The sequence below is a fragment of the Cibotium barometz genome, chromosome 11 (assembly GCF_041138505.1).
Source record: "Cibotium barometz isolate CiBa-2024 chromosome 11, ASM4113850v1, whole genome shotgun sequence".
NCBI classification, from domain to species: domain Eukaryota; kingdom Viridiplantae; phylum Streptophyta; class Polypodiopsida; order Cyatheales; family Cibotiaceae; genus Cibotium; species Cibotium barometz.
The window spans coordinates 46,509,704-46,525,168 of record NC_141056.1 but is presented as its reverse complement, the minus strand read 5'-3'; the positions used below and the strand labels follow the sequence as shown (position 1 = coordinate 46,525,168).

Sequence of the window (15,465 nt, the reverse complement as noted above, 5' to 3'; positions counted from 1 at the left end):
GGAAATTTTTTTAACACTATTGAGACATTCGAGAATTTTCTCAATTTGAGGCATTTGGAAAGGATTCTATGATAGTCGGCATAGAGACGAGCTGGCCGTTCTCCTTCTTCACAAAAAGATTAGGAGCTACAAATGGTCAAACACTTGGTTGGATGTAACATGCTAATTATGGGGAGGCGTAATTAATGACGATCAACACTAAGCTATAGAGATTAACGCTAAGCACATGGACATAAAGAAATAGAGAGAAGTAGAAGACTCTTTACCTATTGTATATGACGTATATACAATGATTGTTCAGATGTGAAGTAGATCTTGACCCTTGAACATAATGCTAGAGGAGGGGGAAGTCACTTTGCACATATGTGCACAATAACACATGAGTGCCTTGCAAGGCATCGTGATCAGATACATCATGTTGTACATCTTGCAAAGCCTCATGAGAGGGCGACATGTCTTGGTGTGCATCTTCATGATCCCCCATGCTATGTAAATCTTGCATACTGTCCAACCCCAAGAGGGAGGACTCAACAAAGTCATTATATCCTGATGCATCATCCTTCTGTGAAGATGACTCAACAGCTTCATCACTTTGACCCAATACATCGTCATTCTGCTATACATTGTGTGTGGGTGATGCATGAGCTTGTCCTAGCATTCTCACCACAAGGGCGGCCATGAGAGACAACTTGCCACTCATGGCAGAACGCTAGCCGAGATGGAGCCTTACATTGTGTCGCCTGAGAGGCACGTTTGCTCTGTCTTCTAAGACTCACTACCTTAGGGCAATCCCTAGCAAGGTGCCCCTGTTGATGACATATCCGACATTGCTCTCGCCCACCTGCAATCTCCATACATTGCTTCAACAGATGGTTAGGTCTTGGAATTAGCACAAAGTCCTCAATAAGATCATTTGTCACGAGCAAGCATCATAAACCGAGGAACATCATCCGCCGAGGCAATGACCACGTGGGCAGCAGAGGTCGGCAAGGCAGGGATAGGGGACAGTTGTACGACCAGCCCAAAAGCTCGCGCGATGGCCTCCAACATTGGCCAATACGCACGTGGAAGACCTAGGAATTTGAGTGTAAGAGGAAAGTTGTCACATGTGCGAAAGCTCTGTGTGTCTTCTTTTAGCCCTAAGCAATTGAATAGGAACCAAGCTTAGTTCCGTACGTCGTACGGATCTGTCCGTACGTACGAATCGTACCGTAGGGTACCGTACGGATCCGTACGATCGGGTACGAATTTCGCCTATTTCTGCCCGTTGGAAGTAGCCGTTTTCTGCCCGTTTTTTTGGTTGTTTTCCTTCATCTCTCTTGAGTCCTTCTATAAAAGCCTCAAGGACCAAGCCTCTCCTCCATCTACTCCAAGCCTCTCCTCCACCACCCTCCATCTACTCCAAGCCTCAAGCACCAAGTCCCTACTCCAAGCCTCTCCTCCACCCTCCTCCACCCTCCTCCAAGCTCCTTCCATCCCACTTGAGCCTCTACTCCAAGTTCTCTTCCTCCAAGCTCTTCCCATATTTCATCTTCTCTATGCTCTCTCCTCTACTCCACGCTTTAGCCTTTCTCTTATCCATCATGCCTCGGGAGAAGCATGAGGCTTTTGATTTGCATTGCCTCAATGTGGAGAAGGACACCAAGAAGTCCAACTCCCATCATTGGACATGCCGATATTGCGGCAAGTCGTACACTAGTGGAACCACAAGGCTTCTCCAGCACCTTTCGAAGATCGGGGGACAAGTTGCCCCATGCAAGGAGATTCCGCAAAGCATTGCCGATGACATTTCATGGAAGATGAGCGGCGGCTCAAATTCAAGTAGAGGAGCATCATCAACACGCGCACCGGCACCACCACCGGCAACACCATCGGCACATGATGAAGCGGCCACCGGCTCTTTCATTGGTGTGTCCTCCATTGCCACTTCCACGGATGCACTGTCCGCCTCCGCACCGGGCAAAAGGCAAAGGGTGGTGGAGCGTGAAGGGGTGCAACCCTCTCTCCACCAAGTCACGGGTAGTGTGAGAGGTTTGGTTGCATTCCTTAAGGAGCGGCAACGCCTTGCGGAGATAGAGATTGCTCGCACCATTATTGAATGCAATCTTGCCTTCAATGTACTCCAAAAGGAGCAATGGAAGAAGATGGTGACGGCGATTGCAAATGTCGGCCCATGTGAGGGGTGGACGGGGGTCTCTTACACGGCTATGCGCACGAGGAAGATTGATGAAGAGAAGGAGAGAATTGATCGAGCCCTTGACCCGATTCGAGCCGCATGGACGAGTATGGATGTTCTATTCTCACAGATGGATGGAGTGATCAAAGGAAGCGTGGCATTATCAACATCCTTGTGTCTTGCCCGCTTGGCACATACTTCTTGCGTGCGGGTGACACCGGGAGAAGGGGGAGAAAGACTACCGGGAGTTTCATCTACCGCCATATTAGGCAAGCGATCATAGAGATAAGCATTATTTTACTTAAGTGTGGCTGATTTTGTCATTTGTGCAAAGCCCTCAACTCATATGATTTATCTACCATGTAGGTTGGGGCTCAAAACGTGGTGCAAGTCATCACCGACAATGCATCAAATTGTCGACGCATGGGCCGCTTGCTTGAGGAGGAATTCCCCACCATTGTGTGGACTCCATGTGCGAGTCATTGCATTGACTTACTCATGGAGGATGTGGCGAAGCTCGGCTGGGTGAAGAGGATTGTGCAACAAGCTACATCTATTGTCAACTTCTTCATGATAAAGGTGAAGGTGCTTGCTATGTTTCGTGTGCATAGCAAGCTTGACTTGAAGAAGCCATCGGCCACCCGCTTTGCCTACATGTGGCTGGTTTTGGAGCGTCTATACGATGTGAGGCCCGCGCTTCGCCAGACAGTTGTTTTCACCATGTGGAATGATTGGGATGAGCACGTCACTGAAGAGGCCAAAGCCATGCAACGCTTTTGCCTAGAGGAGAGATTTTGGACTAGAGTCCGAGCAATTGTCATTGCTATGACTCCATTCTATAGGCTCTTGCGGATGACAGATTGCGAGGGGTCCACCATGGGCCTTCTTGTCCACTTCTTTAGAGCTGCCCTTGTGGAGTTGGAGGCTTGCACAGGCATTACATCTGAGGAGCGAGCACAAATCATGGAGATTGCACAGAAGAGATGAAGGTGGATGCACAAACCAATCCACGGGTTTGCAGCATTGGTACATCCAGCCTACAAGTCTCCAGTAGTTTGCACCGATAGGGAGCTTCGACAAGATCGGGATGCATATATGCTTCGAGCTGTGCCAGTTGATGAGCACAATGCCTTTCTAGAGGAGTTGGGCTACTATGTTGATCAGAGAGGTCAAACCTCCTTTTCGTCTCCCACTTGCTGGAGGAGGGAGTCACTTGTGAAGCCCCTTTTTTGGTGGGACAATTTTGGGTATGGACTAGAGCATCTCCAACCCATAGCCTTAAGGGTCCTAGCCCAGGATTGTTCTTCGGGTGCATGTGAGAGGAACTGGAGTTCCTATTCTCTCATACACACGAGGATACGCAATCGACTGAGCACACGACAGTTGGAGCGGTTGGTCTACTGCCGCACTAACTTGCGCATGATGCAGGGCATTCTTAGTATGGGTAGTCCCAAGCAAGTAAGTGACAAGTCTAGACTCTAACTTGTCATGACTCATAACTTTTAAGTTTTGTGTACACTGTACAGACTCTAACTTTTGTGCCTTAATGTGTAGGTCAATGTTGACACTTTCACGTTGACGAGTGAAAACTTTGCAAGTGTCAATCAACAACCTGATGAGGAGGAGGAGGCAATCTTCATGGAGCTCTATAGTGAGCTTGTGGCAGCAGATACTCGCAGCACCAGGAGTCAGCATGGACGGGGCCGAGCAGTTGGAGTTCATAGGCCTCCGCCTTCGACATCGGCAAAGGGTGGCCTTCGCACATATGTGAGGCGGGGATCCTCGAGCTCCAATCCCCGCCTTCATGATGATATTCCATTGCCCCCTCATGATGATACCCACTGCCTAGAGAGCCCTTGTTTGATGATGATGGCAACCTACTTAGCGAGAATGATCCCCAGAGTGTCTCGTCCACCTTCGAAGAGTCCTCTTCAGAGAACTCTCTTGATGGACACTCTAGTAGTGATCATGTTGATGATCATGCAGATGTTGGTGATGATGTAGACTTTTGATATGTTATAGCTCTCTAGGCATTGGGCATCTATCTCCTTCTAGCCCATCGATGATGTATTGTAGTATGCAGTATCATGTATGTACGCATGTTGGCGGTCGCCCATGCCATGAGTTTTTGGCCTATCCTTTTGTAGCAATTTTGTACTCTAATGGCATGATGACATTATGTTCATGGTTCTACTATTTTGTAACTTCTTGTCTACAATTTTTAAGTTTAGGAAGTATTTTTTAAAAAAAAACGTACTAATATCGTACCGTACCTCAAAAAATTTTAAGGTACCAATTAGTACCGTATTTTATCGTATCGTACCTTTCGTACTAACTAACCATGATAGGAACCCTGATGCAAATCACCAACAAAGGTAGAGAGAAGTGAGCGAGATATATATTAAGCATCTACTAAAGACTCAATGGGCCTACGAGACCAGAGTGATACAATAATGTCCATGGCATATCTCATCATGGAATGGAAAATAAAACAGAAAGAAAACATAAACATAGCTATCTCATCAAGGTGATACAAAACTGTCCTGGAAACTCATCATGGAATACTAAGAACATAGAAATATGAGAGCAACATCAGCTCCGAATAGATGGTATACCACTCTCCAAAATATCAAGCATGGGGCTAATGATTATGGCCGAGAGGTCTCCCTCAGCTATGTCACGTGGAAAGGTAGCTTGATGGCAGTGGAGCATGTCTTGGATTTGGAGCTGTTGAGGTGATCGTGGCCGATGGGGGGGACCGAGGGCGTCGGGCACACTGGAGTGCGGAGGCTCGGTCCGAGGTAACTCCTCTCGGGTGAGGTAGGTCTAGAGCAGCTCGTGGAGGGCCCACAAGATCCACTATGTCGATGTCCTCTGTCATGACCCTGTGTTTTTCTCTGGACAAGATGCAGATGTGCACGGGGACATGGTGGACAGTGTGAATGGCATCAGGTGGGAGTGAAGATGGAAGCCCATGTGTGGATAACCCCATGTGTGAAAGGGGGCAAAGAGATTTTAGCTTAAAAGGTTTAAAAACCTTTAAAAATTATTAAAAAGCCCTTCATTAAAGATAATCGTGGCCCTTATGCTATTTTGGGGCCACATGTGCTTTTTGGGAAAAAGGAGGGGCTGGCAGGCAAGGAGGCGCCTATCCCTAGATGAGGCGCATGTGCTTTTTGGAAGAAGGGGCTGCAAGGAAGCATGGGGATGAACAGCACGTAGGCTTTCTCTCTCTCTTGCTAAGAGTCGACTGCAACATACCCACGTGTGAGCTTTTTGCAAAGAGGAGATGCTGGCTGGACTGCGCTGGCTTTTCTCTCTCTCCCTCTCCTTCTCTTGCATACCGGCAGACTAGACTGTGTGGTTTTACAGGACTGCAGGGATAGGCCGGCTGCTGCAGGATTGGAGGCGGCACATGTGCAGGTACAGTCCACGTGGCAGATTTGTACGACTGTTGCAGGTAGGCTGGCGGCTGGTACAGGTGGTAGTTGCAGGCCTGTACGGACAGCAGGAAGGTACTGCTGGCGGGCTGCGCTACAGGCTATATAGACGCATCTGAGTGTTTATTTATGCATGCTTTTTGGAGATTAAAGGGCTGGCTGCTGTGCTGTGCTACAGAACAGAGACACAGGCCTCCTTTCTCTCTCTCTCTCTCTCTCCCTCTGCCGAAGAGTAGACAAGGGTTGGTTTCTCTTGACACAAAGGTGGACAGAGGTTGGTTTTCCATGAACATAGACATCATGTCGATGGCGTTCAACTGATGGAACTTTCAGCTTCTCTTTGCTTTGGATTCAGGACTATTTTGGGACAGTTCATGGGCTGTTTTTGTTTGGCTGCAAATTCAGCTATGTGCTTGGGTTTTTGGCTGCAAGTACAAGGTCATTTGGTTATGTTTCTTGGCATGGGAGTGATGCAAGCTCGCATGGCTGCGTGCTCATGGAGCAGATTGTTTTCTTCCTGCTAGAAAGGAACAGTGGGACCTACAGCTATGGACATCTCTATGTTGCCAGATGTTTCATGAGGGAACAGGTAACTTGTTGTATGCTGTTGTTGGCACTACTGTCGAATAGTGCTATGAATGGTTCTGTATGGAAACAGGACAGAAGTTTCAAAGGGAAACAGGCCTAAGGGTTTCATGTGGAAACAGGTCGTAGGTTTCTCGAAGAAACATGTTTTTGGGTTTCTCCAGGAGATAGGTCACATGCAGGCAGAAGGTACAGGAATGGACACATGTATGGTACAGCCTTGCTACTGATTAGACAAGGGACAGGGAATCCATGACAGAGATGGATGGTACCCTTGGAAGGTAGAGAGGGTTTGTACAGGTGTGTCAACTGTATGGTATGTTGTGCTGTGATACGAGTTCTCTTTTGAGAGACAATTTGGGAGTCTGTGTTGTGATGCAGAAGCACTGGATGTGTCAGGGTGTGATGCTGTTCATAGTGTGAGAGGCTATGGATGGTTGTGGCAGCCTTGATCATGGGAGAAAGCTTCTGTATGCAGACTCAATGTGAGAGAGTCTTTCAATGTGAACAATGGCTGGACTTGTTTATGGATGCCGAGTGGACAAGAAGCCAGATGCAGGTTCTTTGCAGGCTTCAGGGGTTCTACTGTGACGGCTGAGTTCCCAGCCTTATATTGTAATCAAAGCTCTTATATTCAATTAAAGAAATACCGCAAGGGACGCCACTGCGATTTGGGGCCAATCGGTGTCCGTGTACTATTTGCAGGAGCACTCTAGCTCCCCCTGTTTGTTTTCCTTTTCTAGGTCCTCAATGGTGTTGAAGTGTTTTATGTGCGAGTGTTTGTTCCACCGCCCTTTGGTTTCTGAAGGCCGGTTTACAAGGTTCCGTTGCCGGGACACATCGTCGACTTTCTCAAGGAGGCGAGCCCGTGGTTGTTACATCAAAAGCTTCAACATGAGGAAAGTGAAAAGGAAGTGCAGGACACAGTGCAGGATTGTGTGTCTTTGCCTATATGAGGTGAAGAGCAAGAGTTGAAGATGAAGCTCAGGAGAAAAGACACCAAGGACAAGAAGTAGTCGGCCAGGAACAAGAAGCAGTTGAAGTGTTATGGTGCAGGAGATGCGTTGAAGGCTATGGCTTTCGACAGTTAGTCACCGGTGGTATCTTCATAGAGGCTTCATGGGTTCGGAAGACAGTTTCTTTCTATGTTTAGCAATGGTGATCTACTATGCTTCATCGAGGACTTGTGCTTACCACTTGGGTGGAGTGCAAGCAGGTTTTGGGTGCATGAGGATGTATCAGATGAGGCTCAGATGGAAGTGGAGAAACTTGACGAGGTTCTTATACCTGAGCATATACTGGCACATAAGGAAAGAAAGGTACAGGGTAAAGTTTCCCGTCGCTATCCTGTGAAGTTCAAGAGCTGTTCACTGATGGATACGAAGTGGATGAAGGAGGTTCACTGATGGATGCGAAGTGGATGGAGGAGGGTGACTTAGCAGATTCACCTCAGGAGTTGCAGCTTTATCTTGATGCCTATGAGTTGGAGTCGACTCTTGTTACGGCTCATTCAGGTTCAGCAGAGCATAGGTCTGGAGCATTGCCTGATGCTCAAGAGGAGGGTAGCACCTCCGCTCCCTTATTGTTACAGACAGGCTCATTTGTTATCTAGGAGTCGCTTGGTGACATCTTTGTATTCACCCGAAGGTATTGGAGGCTGACAGTACATCTGCTTATGGGACTTCTATGATCTTGTGTACTAGTCACATGAGATGGTGGTTGAGTATGGTTCACAGTCGCGCGCCCCTTGAACTATAACTACAACTATGGATAACTCTATGGAGGGCATAAGTCTTGCGAGCAGTCCTAGAGTTGGTTTGGTTCATGGAAATATGGATCGAACTCTATTTGTGCATGTATGCATTCACTTTTTGAGGTAGAGGTATTTTTGTATTCTGGTGCCATTGGATCCTGGTATCATTGAGAATACATTGGGAAATACTCTGCATTGTGTCGTGTGCTGCATGTATATTGGTATGATACAAGGTGGTTCCAAACGTTATGTACTGTACGGATCCATACGTACTGTACGTTGTTTGGTACAGAAAAAAATTTTAAGGTACGTAAAAATACGTACCATTGGTAAAAATACATAAAATCTCAGAAATTTCAGCCACCTACACGGTATTTCAGTCCATGTCCACATTGACATATAAAACTTTCGAAATAGAGACACAACAAGGTCAAAAACCTACTAATTCAAAAGTGAGAAATTAGAATCACAAGTCAATGCATGATTGCTCTGACAAATTCAATGCACAATGCCATACAATTTCAATCAGGATTCAGCAATCATGCAATGCATAATATTTAGTGGGCAGCTCAGCTGAGAGAGAGAGAGAGAGAGACAAAGAGAGACTTGAAGGAGAGAGAGACTGAGAGCTCTATGCACGGTCCACAGAGGGTGGGCTAAGGCTCTGAGAGAGAGAGAGAGAGAGAGAGAGAGAGAGAGAGAGAGTTATGTTGCTGCCTTGGGGGCCTGAGCAAGGATGGATGGCAAAAAGGGGACGAGACCAGGCGAACACAGAAGATGAGCAAGGGTGGTGAGGCGCCAGGAAGGAGGCGAAGCGAAAGGAAGGCGGCCGCGACAGTAGCGACAGCGACAGTATAGCAAAGAGAGAGAGAGAGAGAGAGAGAGAGAGAGAGAGAGAGTGCGACTGTAGAGGCCCTTACCGGAAGGTGTGCGCCGTACGGATTCCAGACGCTATCGCAAGCGAAACCCAAAAAAAAAACGTTTATCACAGGAGAAACGTATATTGCAGGCAAGCAAAGCAAAGCCCCCAAAAAAAAAGGCGCGTACGGATCGATCCGTACGTACGGATCCCCGTACGGTACGGATGTACGGTACGGATTGGATCCGTACGTACGTTTTGATCCAACCTTGGTATGATACATCAAGTGCTTTATTATGTTCATGGATGCACCATTGGGTGTAACTCCTGCGGGATGGCCATGAAACATGTGGGAAAGTACTTGGTAGATGTAGTGTTTGGATGCATTGAGTGCTTTCATATGCTCATGTTTTACCATCAGTCGTGGGACCTGCGGGATGCCCATGGGCGTAAGACTTGCGAGCAGCCCTTAGACTGTTACTTTGGAGTAGGTAGAGCATTTTGAGGAGCATATTGTTTGCGAATGCATATGTGTGTCATGCATATGTGTGCCATATGTAGAATGATGCATGGTTTTGTTTTTGGCTAACACAGTTAACGTGTTTCCATTTGGTTTTAGACTTTTGCTGTAGGTTCTGAAGGAACAAGCAAGAGGACAGCGTGGCTTATTGTGCAGGATGATTATTTTATCACCCAGATGCATTGGAGGGCCATTACTTTTGCCGTATGGGGTGTCTTTGCTCATAAGATGCTTTACTGTGCCATTGAGTGCAATCGAGGACGCTTGCCATTTTTCAAGAGGGGGGTATGTCATGACCCTGTGTTTTTCTCCGGACAAGATGCAGATGTGCACGGGGACATGGTGGACAGTGTGAATGGCATCAGGTGGGAGTGAAGATGGAAGCCCATGTGTGGATAACCCCATGTGTGAAAGGGGGCAAAGAGATTTTAGCTTAAAAGGTTTAAAAACCTTTAAAAATTATTAAAAAGCCCTTCATTAAAGATAATCGTGGCCCTTATGCTATTTTGGGGCCACATGTGCTTTTTGGGAAAAAGGAGGGGCTGGCAGGCAAGGAGGCGCCTATCCCTAGATGAGGCGCATGTGCTTTTTGGAAGAAGGGGCTGCAAGGAAGCATGGGGATGAACAGCACGTAGGCTTTCTCTCTCTCTTGCTAAGAGTCGACTGCAGCATACCCACGTGTGAGCTTTTTGGAAAGAGGAGATGCTGGCTGGACTGCGCTGGCTTTTCTTTCTCTCCCTCTCCTTCTCTTGCATACCGGCAGACTAGACTGTGTGGTTTTACAGGACTGCAGGGATAGGCCGGCTGCTGCAGGATTGGAGGCGGCACATGTGCAGGTACAGTCCACGTGGCAGATCTGTACGGCTGTTGCAGGTAGGCTGGCGGCTGGTACAGGTGGTAGTTGCAGGCCTGTACGGACAGCAGGAAGGTACTGCTGGCGGGCTGCGCTACAGGCTATATAGACGCATCTGAGTGTTTATTTATGCATGCTTTTTGGAGATTAAAGGGCTGGCTGCTGTGCTGTGCTACAGAACAGAGACACAGGCCTCCTTTCTCTCTCTCTCTCTCTCTCCCTCTGCCGAAGAGTAGACAAGGGTTGGTTTCTCTTGACACAAAGGTGGACAGAGGTTGGTTTTCCATGAACATAGACATCATGTCGATGGCGTTCAACTGATGGAACTTTCAGCTTCTCTTTGCTTTGGATTCAGGACTGTTTTGGGACAGTTCATGGGCTGTTTTTGTTTGGCTGCAAATTCAGCTATGTGCTTGGGTTTTTGGCTGCAAGTACAAGGTCATTTGGTTATGTTTCTTGGCATGGGAGTGATGCAAGCTCGCATGGCTGCGTGCTCATGGAGCAGATTGTTTTCTTCCTGCTAGAAAGGAACAGTGGGACCTACAGCTATGGGCATCTCTATGTTGCCAGATGTTTCATGAGGGAACAGGTAACTTGATGTATGCTGTTGTTGGCACTACTGTTGAATAGTGCTATGAATGGTTCTGTATGGAAACAGGACAGAAGTTTCAAAGGGAAACAGGCCTAAGGGTTTCATGTGGAAACAGGTCGTAGGTTTCTCGAAGAAACATGTTTTTGGGTTTCTCCAGGAGATAGGTCACATGCAGGCAGAAGGTACAGGAATGGACACATGTATGGTACAGCCTTGCTACTGATTAGACAGGGGACAGGGAATCCATGACAGAGATGGATAGTACCCTTGGAAGGTAGAGAGGGTTTGTACAGGTGTGTCAACTGTATGGTATGTTGTGCTGTGATGCGAGTTCTCTTTTGAGAGACAGTTTGGGAGTCTGTGTTGTGATGCAGAAGCACTGGATATGTCAGGGTGTGATGCTGTTCATAGTGTGAGAGGCTATGGATGGTTGTGGCAGCCTTGATCATGGGAGAAAGCTTCTGTATGCAGACTCAATGTGAGAGAGTCTTTCGATGTGAACAATGGCTGGACTTGTTTATGGATGCCGAGTGGACAAGAAGCCAGATGCAGGTTCTTTGCAGGCTTCAGGGGTTCTACTGTGACGGCTGAGTTCCCAGCCTTATATTGTAATCAAAGCTCTTATATTCAATTAAAGAAATACCGCAAGGGGCGCCACTGCGATTTGGGGCCAATCGGTGTCCGTGTACTATTTGCAGGAGCACTCTAGCTCCCCCTGTTTGTTTTCCTTTTCTAGGTCCTCAATGGTGTTGAAGTGTTTTATGTGCGAGTGTTTGTTCCGCCGCCCTTTGGTTTCTGAAGGCCGGTTTACATCCTCCACCTCATTGGTCCGAAAGAAACTGGTGATGGTTGGCTGGCGAGGGAGGGGGCAGGGTGGCTGGGGTCATAGCTCTCTCAAGAAGGTGTCCCTGTGTCTGCGGAGCTCAAGCAGGAAGAGGCCTAGGCAACGCTGGTCCTGGAAGTCAATGATCCTGGAGAGTGGACCAAATCCCTCACGAAATAGACAGTCAAACCTCCCGCGGATCTCATAGTATACTGGGCAGCGGCATGTGTAATGCTCCTCCATCTCAACCTCTGTGTGGCATAATCGGCAGATCCTCTCCTCTCTGGGTCTCCATATGAACTTCCCGACTCTGAAGAGCCCTGATGTGGTGTCATTGTGCAATTGTTCATTTTCAGCATCATCTTTGTCTTGTGTTATTTCCATTTTCATAAGTGTTTTAAGTGTTACTTATTTATGTAGTGCCCAAGTAGTGCTCACACCCGACCAGGTCAATTACATCATTTCTCTAATCTCACAAAATTTAACAAGGACTAGAAAGGCTTATTTTTCATAAAACCCCTCCACGATGGACAAGACAGTCAAATCCTTTAACCGAAGCACCTCAAAGCAACAAGAACCTTCCAAAAAAAACAAGAAACAACACAAAATTAATAAAGACAGACTTACCGTAAGCTGCACTAGATATGAAATGAGCATTTGTCAAAAGCCCTTCATATTGTGCTCGCATATCCTCCACATCCTGTGCACACAGTGCTAAGACATTAGTTTTCATAGTTGTTTTCTCAAATGAGAGTGATAACTACAATAACATGTTTAAGAACTATATTCTTTTGGGCATGACAAAATTGGAAATTGGAGATAGTGTAGCTGTTGTCTTTTTAAAGGTGTTCTTTGTTTTCATTGTGAGATTGAGGAAGTGGCGCATAGTAATGTGAATGTGTGCATGCATATATTTATTCATGCAATGATGAGAGAAAGAAAGAAAAAAGAAAGATGTTATGAATGTCTACAAAAGACCCGAAGGGTCTATGAGACCAAAAAGTTGTTACATGTGATCCACGAGTAAACTAAGTAGGCAACAGAAGAAGCTTATGTGTCTAGGCTCATAATGCGTCGTCCTCCTCATGGATCGTGTACATGGCCTCAATATCCACTGCCTATGGGGTTGCCTCTCTGTATCGTTGAAGCAAGTCACAGATCTCAAGCTAGAGAGGAGCGGGAGCGGGAGCGGAAGCGGCATGCTCCACATATTTTGTCAAACCATCAACCTTAAACTTTGGCAAACCTACAACAATATTTTGGGCCTGCGTAGACTTCAATCGTTGTACATTCACATAACCAATGCGCTTGTGCCATATGTCAATATTTGCAATTACACCTGTTCCATACATAAACATGGTTGCCTTTACTTCGGCATGTTCACATCCAAAGTTCACATGATGCCATTTTTGCTTCCCTTTGCAACCAAGCGACACTGATTTTTGAAGTCTTCCACAAAACATCCTTGAGGATTAAACCTCACTTGCAAACCCTGCTCAACCATCTATCCAACAAAAACCAAGTTCTTTGTAATATTTGGAACATGAAGTACATATACCAAGTACTTCATTTTACTATCCTACATAGACAATGGCACTTTACCAACATGCGCAATGGGATGTGCAGTATCATCACATGTCTCTACATAACTTGGTTTTTCTATTTTCTCCATGTCTCTAAACCACTCAGCATGACTAATCATTTCTTTGTCAACCACCTCGTCCTCTTTGACTCCCCTTGCCTCTAGACTGACCTCTTCCGCTTGTGTATGATTGCTGCTATGAATCATTGGACAGTTATTGCCCAGAATTATGATTTCCTTTTCGGCCACCACCTTGGCCTCAACCACGACCTCTGCCCCTCTGCCTCTACCTGAATTGGAGTAGAAGGCCTATTTTGATGTGTTCTTGCTTTGTGAAGAAGAGTTCTCACCTAAAGACTTTTCTTCTATGATCAGCATAGACACCAAGTCTCGAAAGTTGACAATATTCTCCCTGACTGTAATGGAAGTCTTGAATGGCGTGTACTCTTTGCCAAGCACATTCAAACAGACACTTAATAAGTCATCATCTTCCACCGATACATTGATAAACCCAAGGGATTCAGCAATGCCCTTGATCTTTAAAGCATACTCATTAATAAACATGTTTTTCTTTTCCACAGTATGCAGCTCTTGTTTTAGCTACAATTTTCTTGCCTTTGTGTTGGTTTGGAACATCTACACTACGTTTTGCCACGCAATTGCTAGAGTGTTGGCATCCTGTATGTGTCTCATCATCGTGTCTGTGACACTAATTAAAAACCAATACATGACTTTCCTTGCACTCTGGTTCTAATCCTTGAATGCCTTTATGTCTGCTGGAGTGGCATTCTCTTCAGACAACTGAGGAGGCTCCTCATTGTCTCCTTCGACATAGTCCCAAAATCCTTTATCCATAAGAAAATAGGTCATTCTAAACTTCCAAGCATGGAAGTTGTTCTTGTTCAGCTTCTGACTCACAATCTGATTGATTCCGTCAGACGTGTTTTCCTGCAACAATCAAAAAGCTGCAACAGACAATTTTTGTATGCAACCTGTAACATGTGCAAACACTGTCTGCACTTCCAAAATGCACTACTGCACTGCAATAACTAGATTTCGACCAAAGACAGTTCTTAACCAGAACTTCTCGAAACTGTCGAAAATAGTGATAGAAAGGAGACCGAGATGCGTTCGAAACGTGATTCTGGCCGCAAAACCTCAATGCAAATTACTTTGTCCCACACAGGCATCTCCAAGCTTGCGAAGATAGCTTCTCAATCGGAGATGTGTATCTACCTGAGCTACTGAGGGGTGTCGTATCTAAACCAAGAAGGGAAAGAAATGATGATGCTCTTATCCATGTACCGCTTCCTTCCTTGCTTGCTGTTCTTGCCTCTTGCTTGCCTCCTCAGCTCTCACACAAACCGAAGCTCTGATACCATAAAGGAACGTGGGGGAGAGAGAGCTTGAGTTTCTTGCAAGCAAACACACACACACACACACACACACACACACACACACACAAGAGAGTACAAGACACAAGAGAGATGGATGGCTGAATTTTCTTCTATCTTCTTCTCTTCTTTACAACCATATAACTCAAAGATAAGAGTACATACATAAAGGAAAAGTACTTTAACTAGGCAATTATTATCCTGATTTTCGAAACTCCCGAATTTGGATATGAGCAAGAGCTTCAATTTTGGTGCAGAAGGTAAAACCCTAATTTTTTTATTGATGGAAAGCTTCTAATTTTAATGAATTGTACCATTTGATTTTTCTTGCAGGTGTTGATGGTGGCCGCTCTCCAGGAGCCTCTCCTCCCCCAACGGATCTTCTTCCTCGACAAGCTTTTCCCTTGGTCCCTCCTACTCCCCCTCAGCCTCCCTCTATCCCCGTGCTCTCCCCCCACTTTCTTATACCCCCACCCCCCCCCCTCTATGTTACATGCACTGAGGTTGATCGTGGTAATGCACAAGAGGGGCAATCATATCCCTTGTTCTCAAGCATTGTACAAGATTCCCCAAAGAATTAATATAAGCAAATACTCCTGCTTGCAGAGGGGGGGCCTTCAACGGGTGAATTGGGACCCAATATTGTGTCATCTACTTCACTTCTATCCTCCTCTCTCTCTCTCTCTCTCTCTCTCTCTCTCTCTCTCTCTCTCTCTCTCTCTCTCTCTCTCTCTACTTTGTGAATTGGATGCTAAATATCTCACCACATAAAGGTATAAAGAAGGCCAATGCAAAGACCGTACATCGGCTGAGTATCCACCAATCCGAGGCACTGCAGAAGACTCTTCGGGCCACTTATGCAAGTCTAGATAGCTGTAGGACTGCACA

The 15,465-nt window shown here is 46.3% G+C and overlaps 1 protein-coding gene across 1 annotated transcript in view; it reads right to left on the bottom strand.

Moving 5' to 3' along the window:
- LOC147634237 (uncharacterized protein At2g33490-like) overlaps positions 1-15,465 on the bottom strand; it is a 107,925-nt gene that overhangs the window by 32,893 nt on the left and 59,567 nt on the right. Inside the window, exon 2 of the mRNA XM_086805357.1 lies at positions 12,229-12,301. Within this exon, the coding sequence (XP_086661483.1) occupies positions 12,229-12,301 (73 nt within the window). The remainder of the gene's footprint in view (positions 1-12,228; positions 12,302-15,465) is intronic.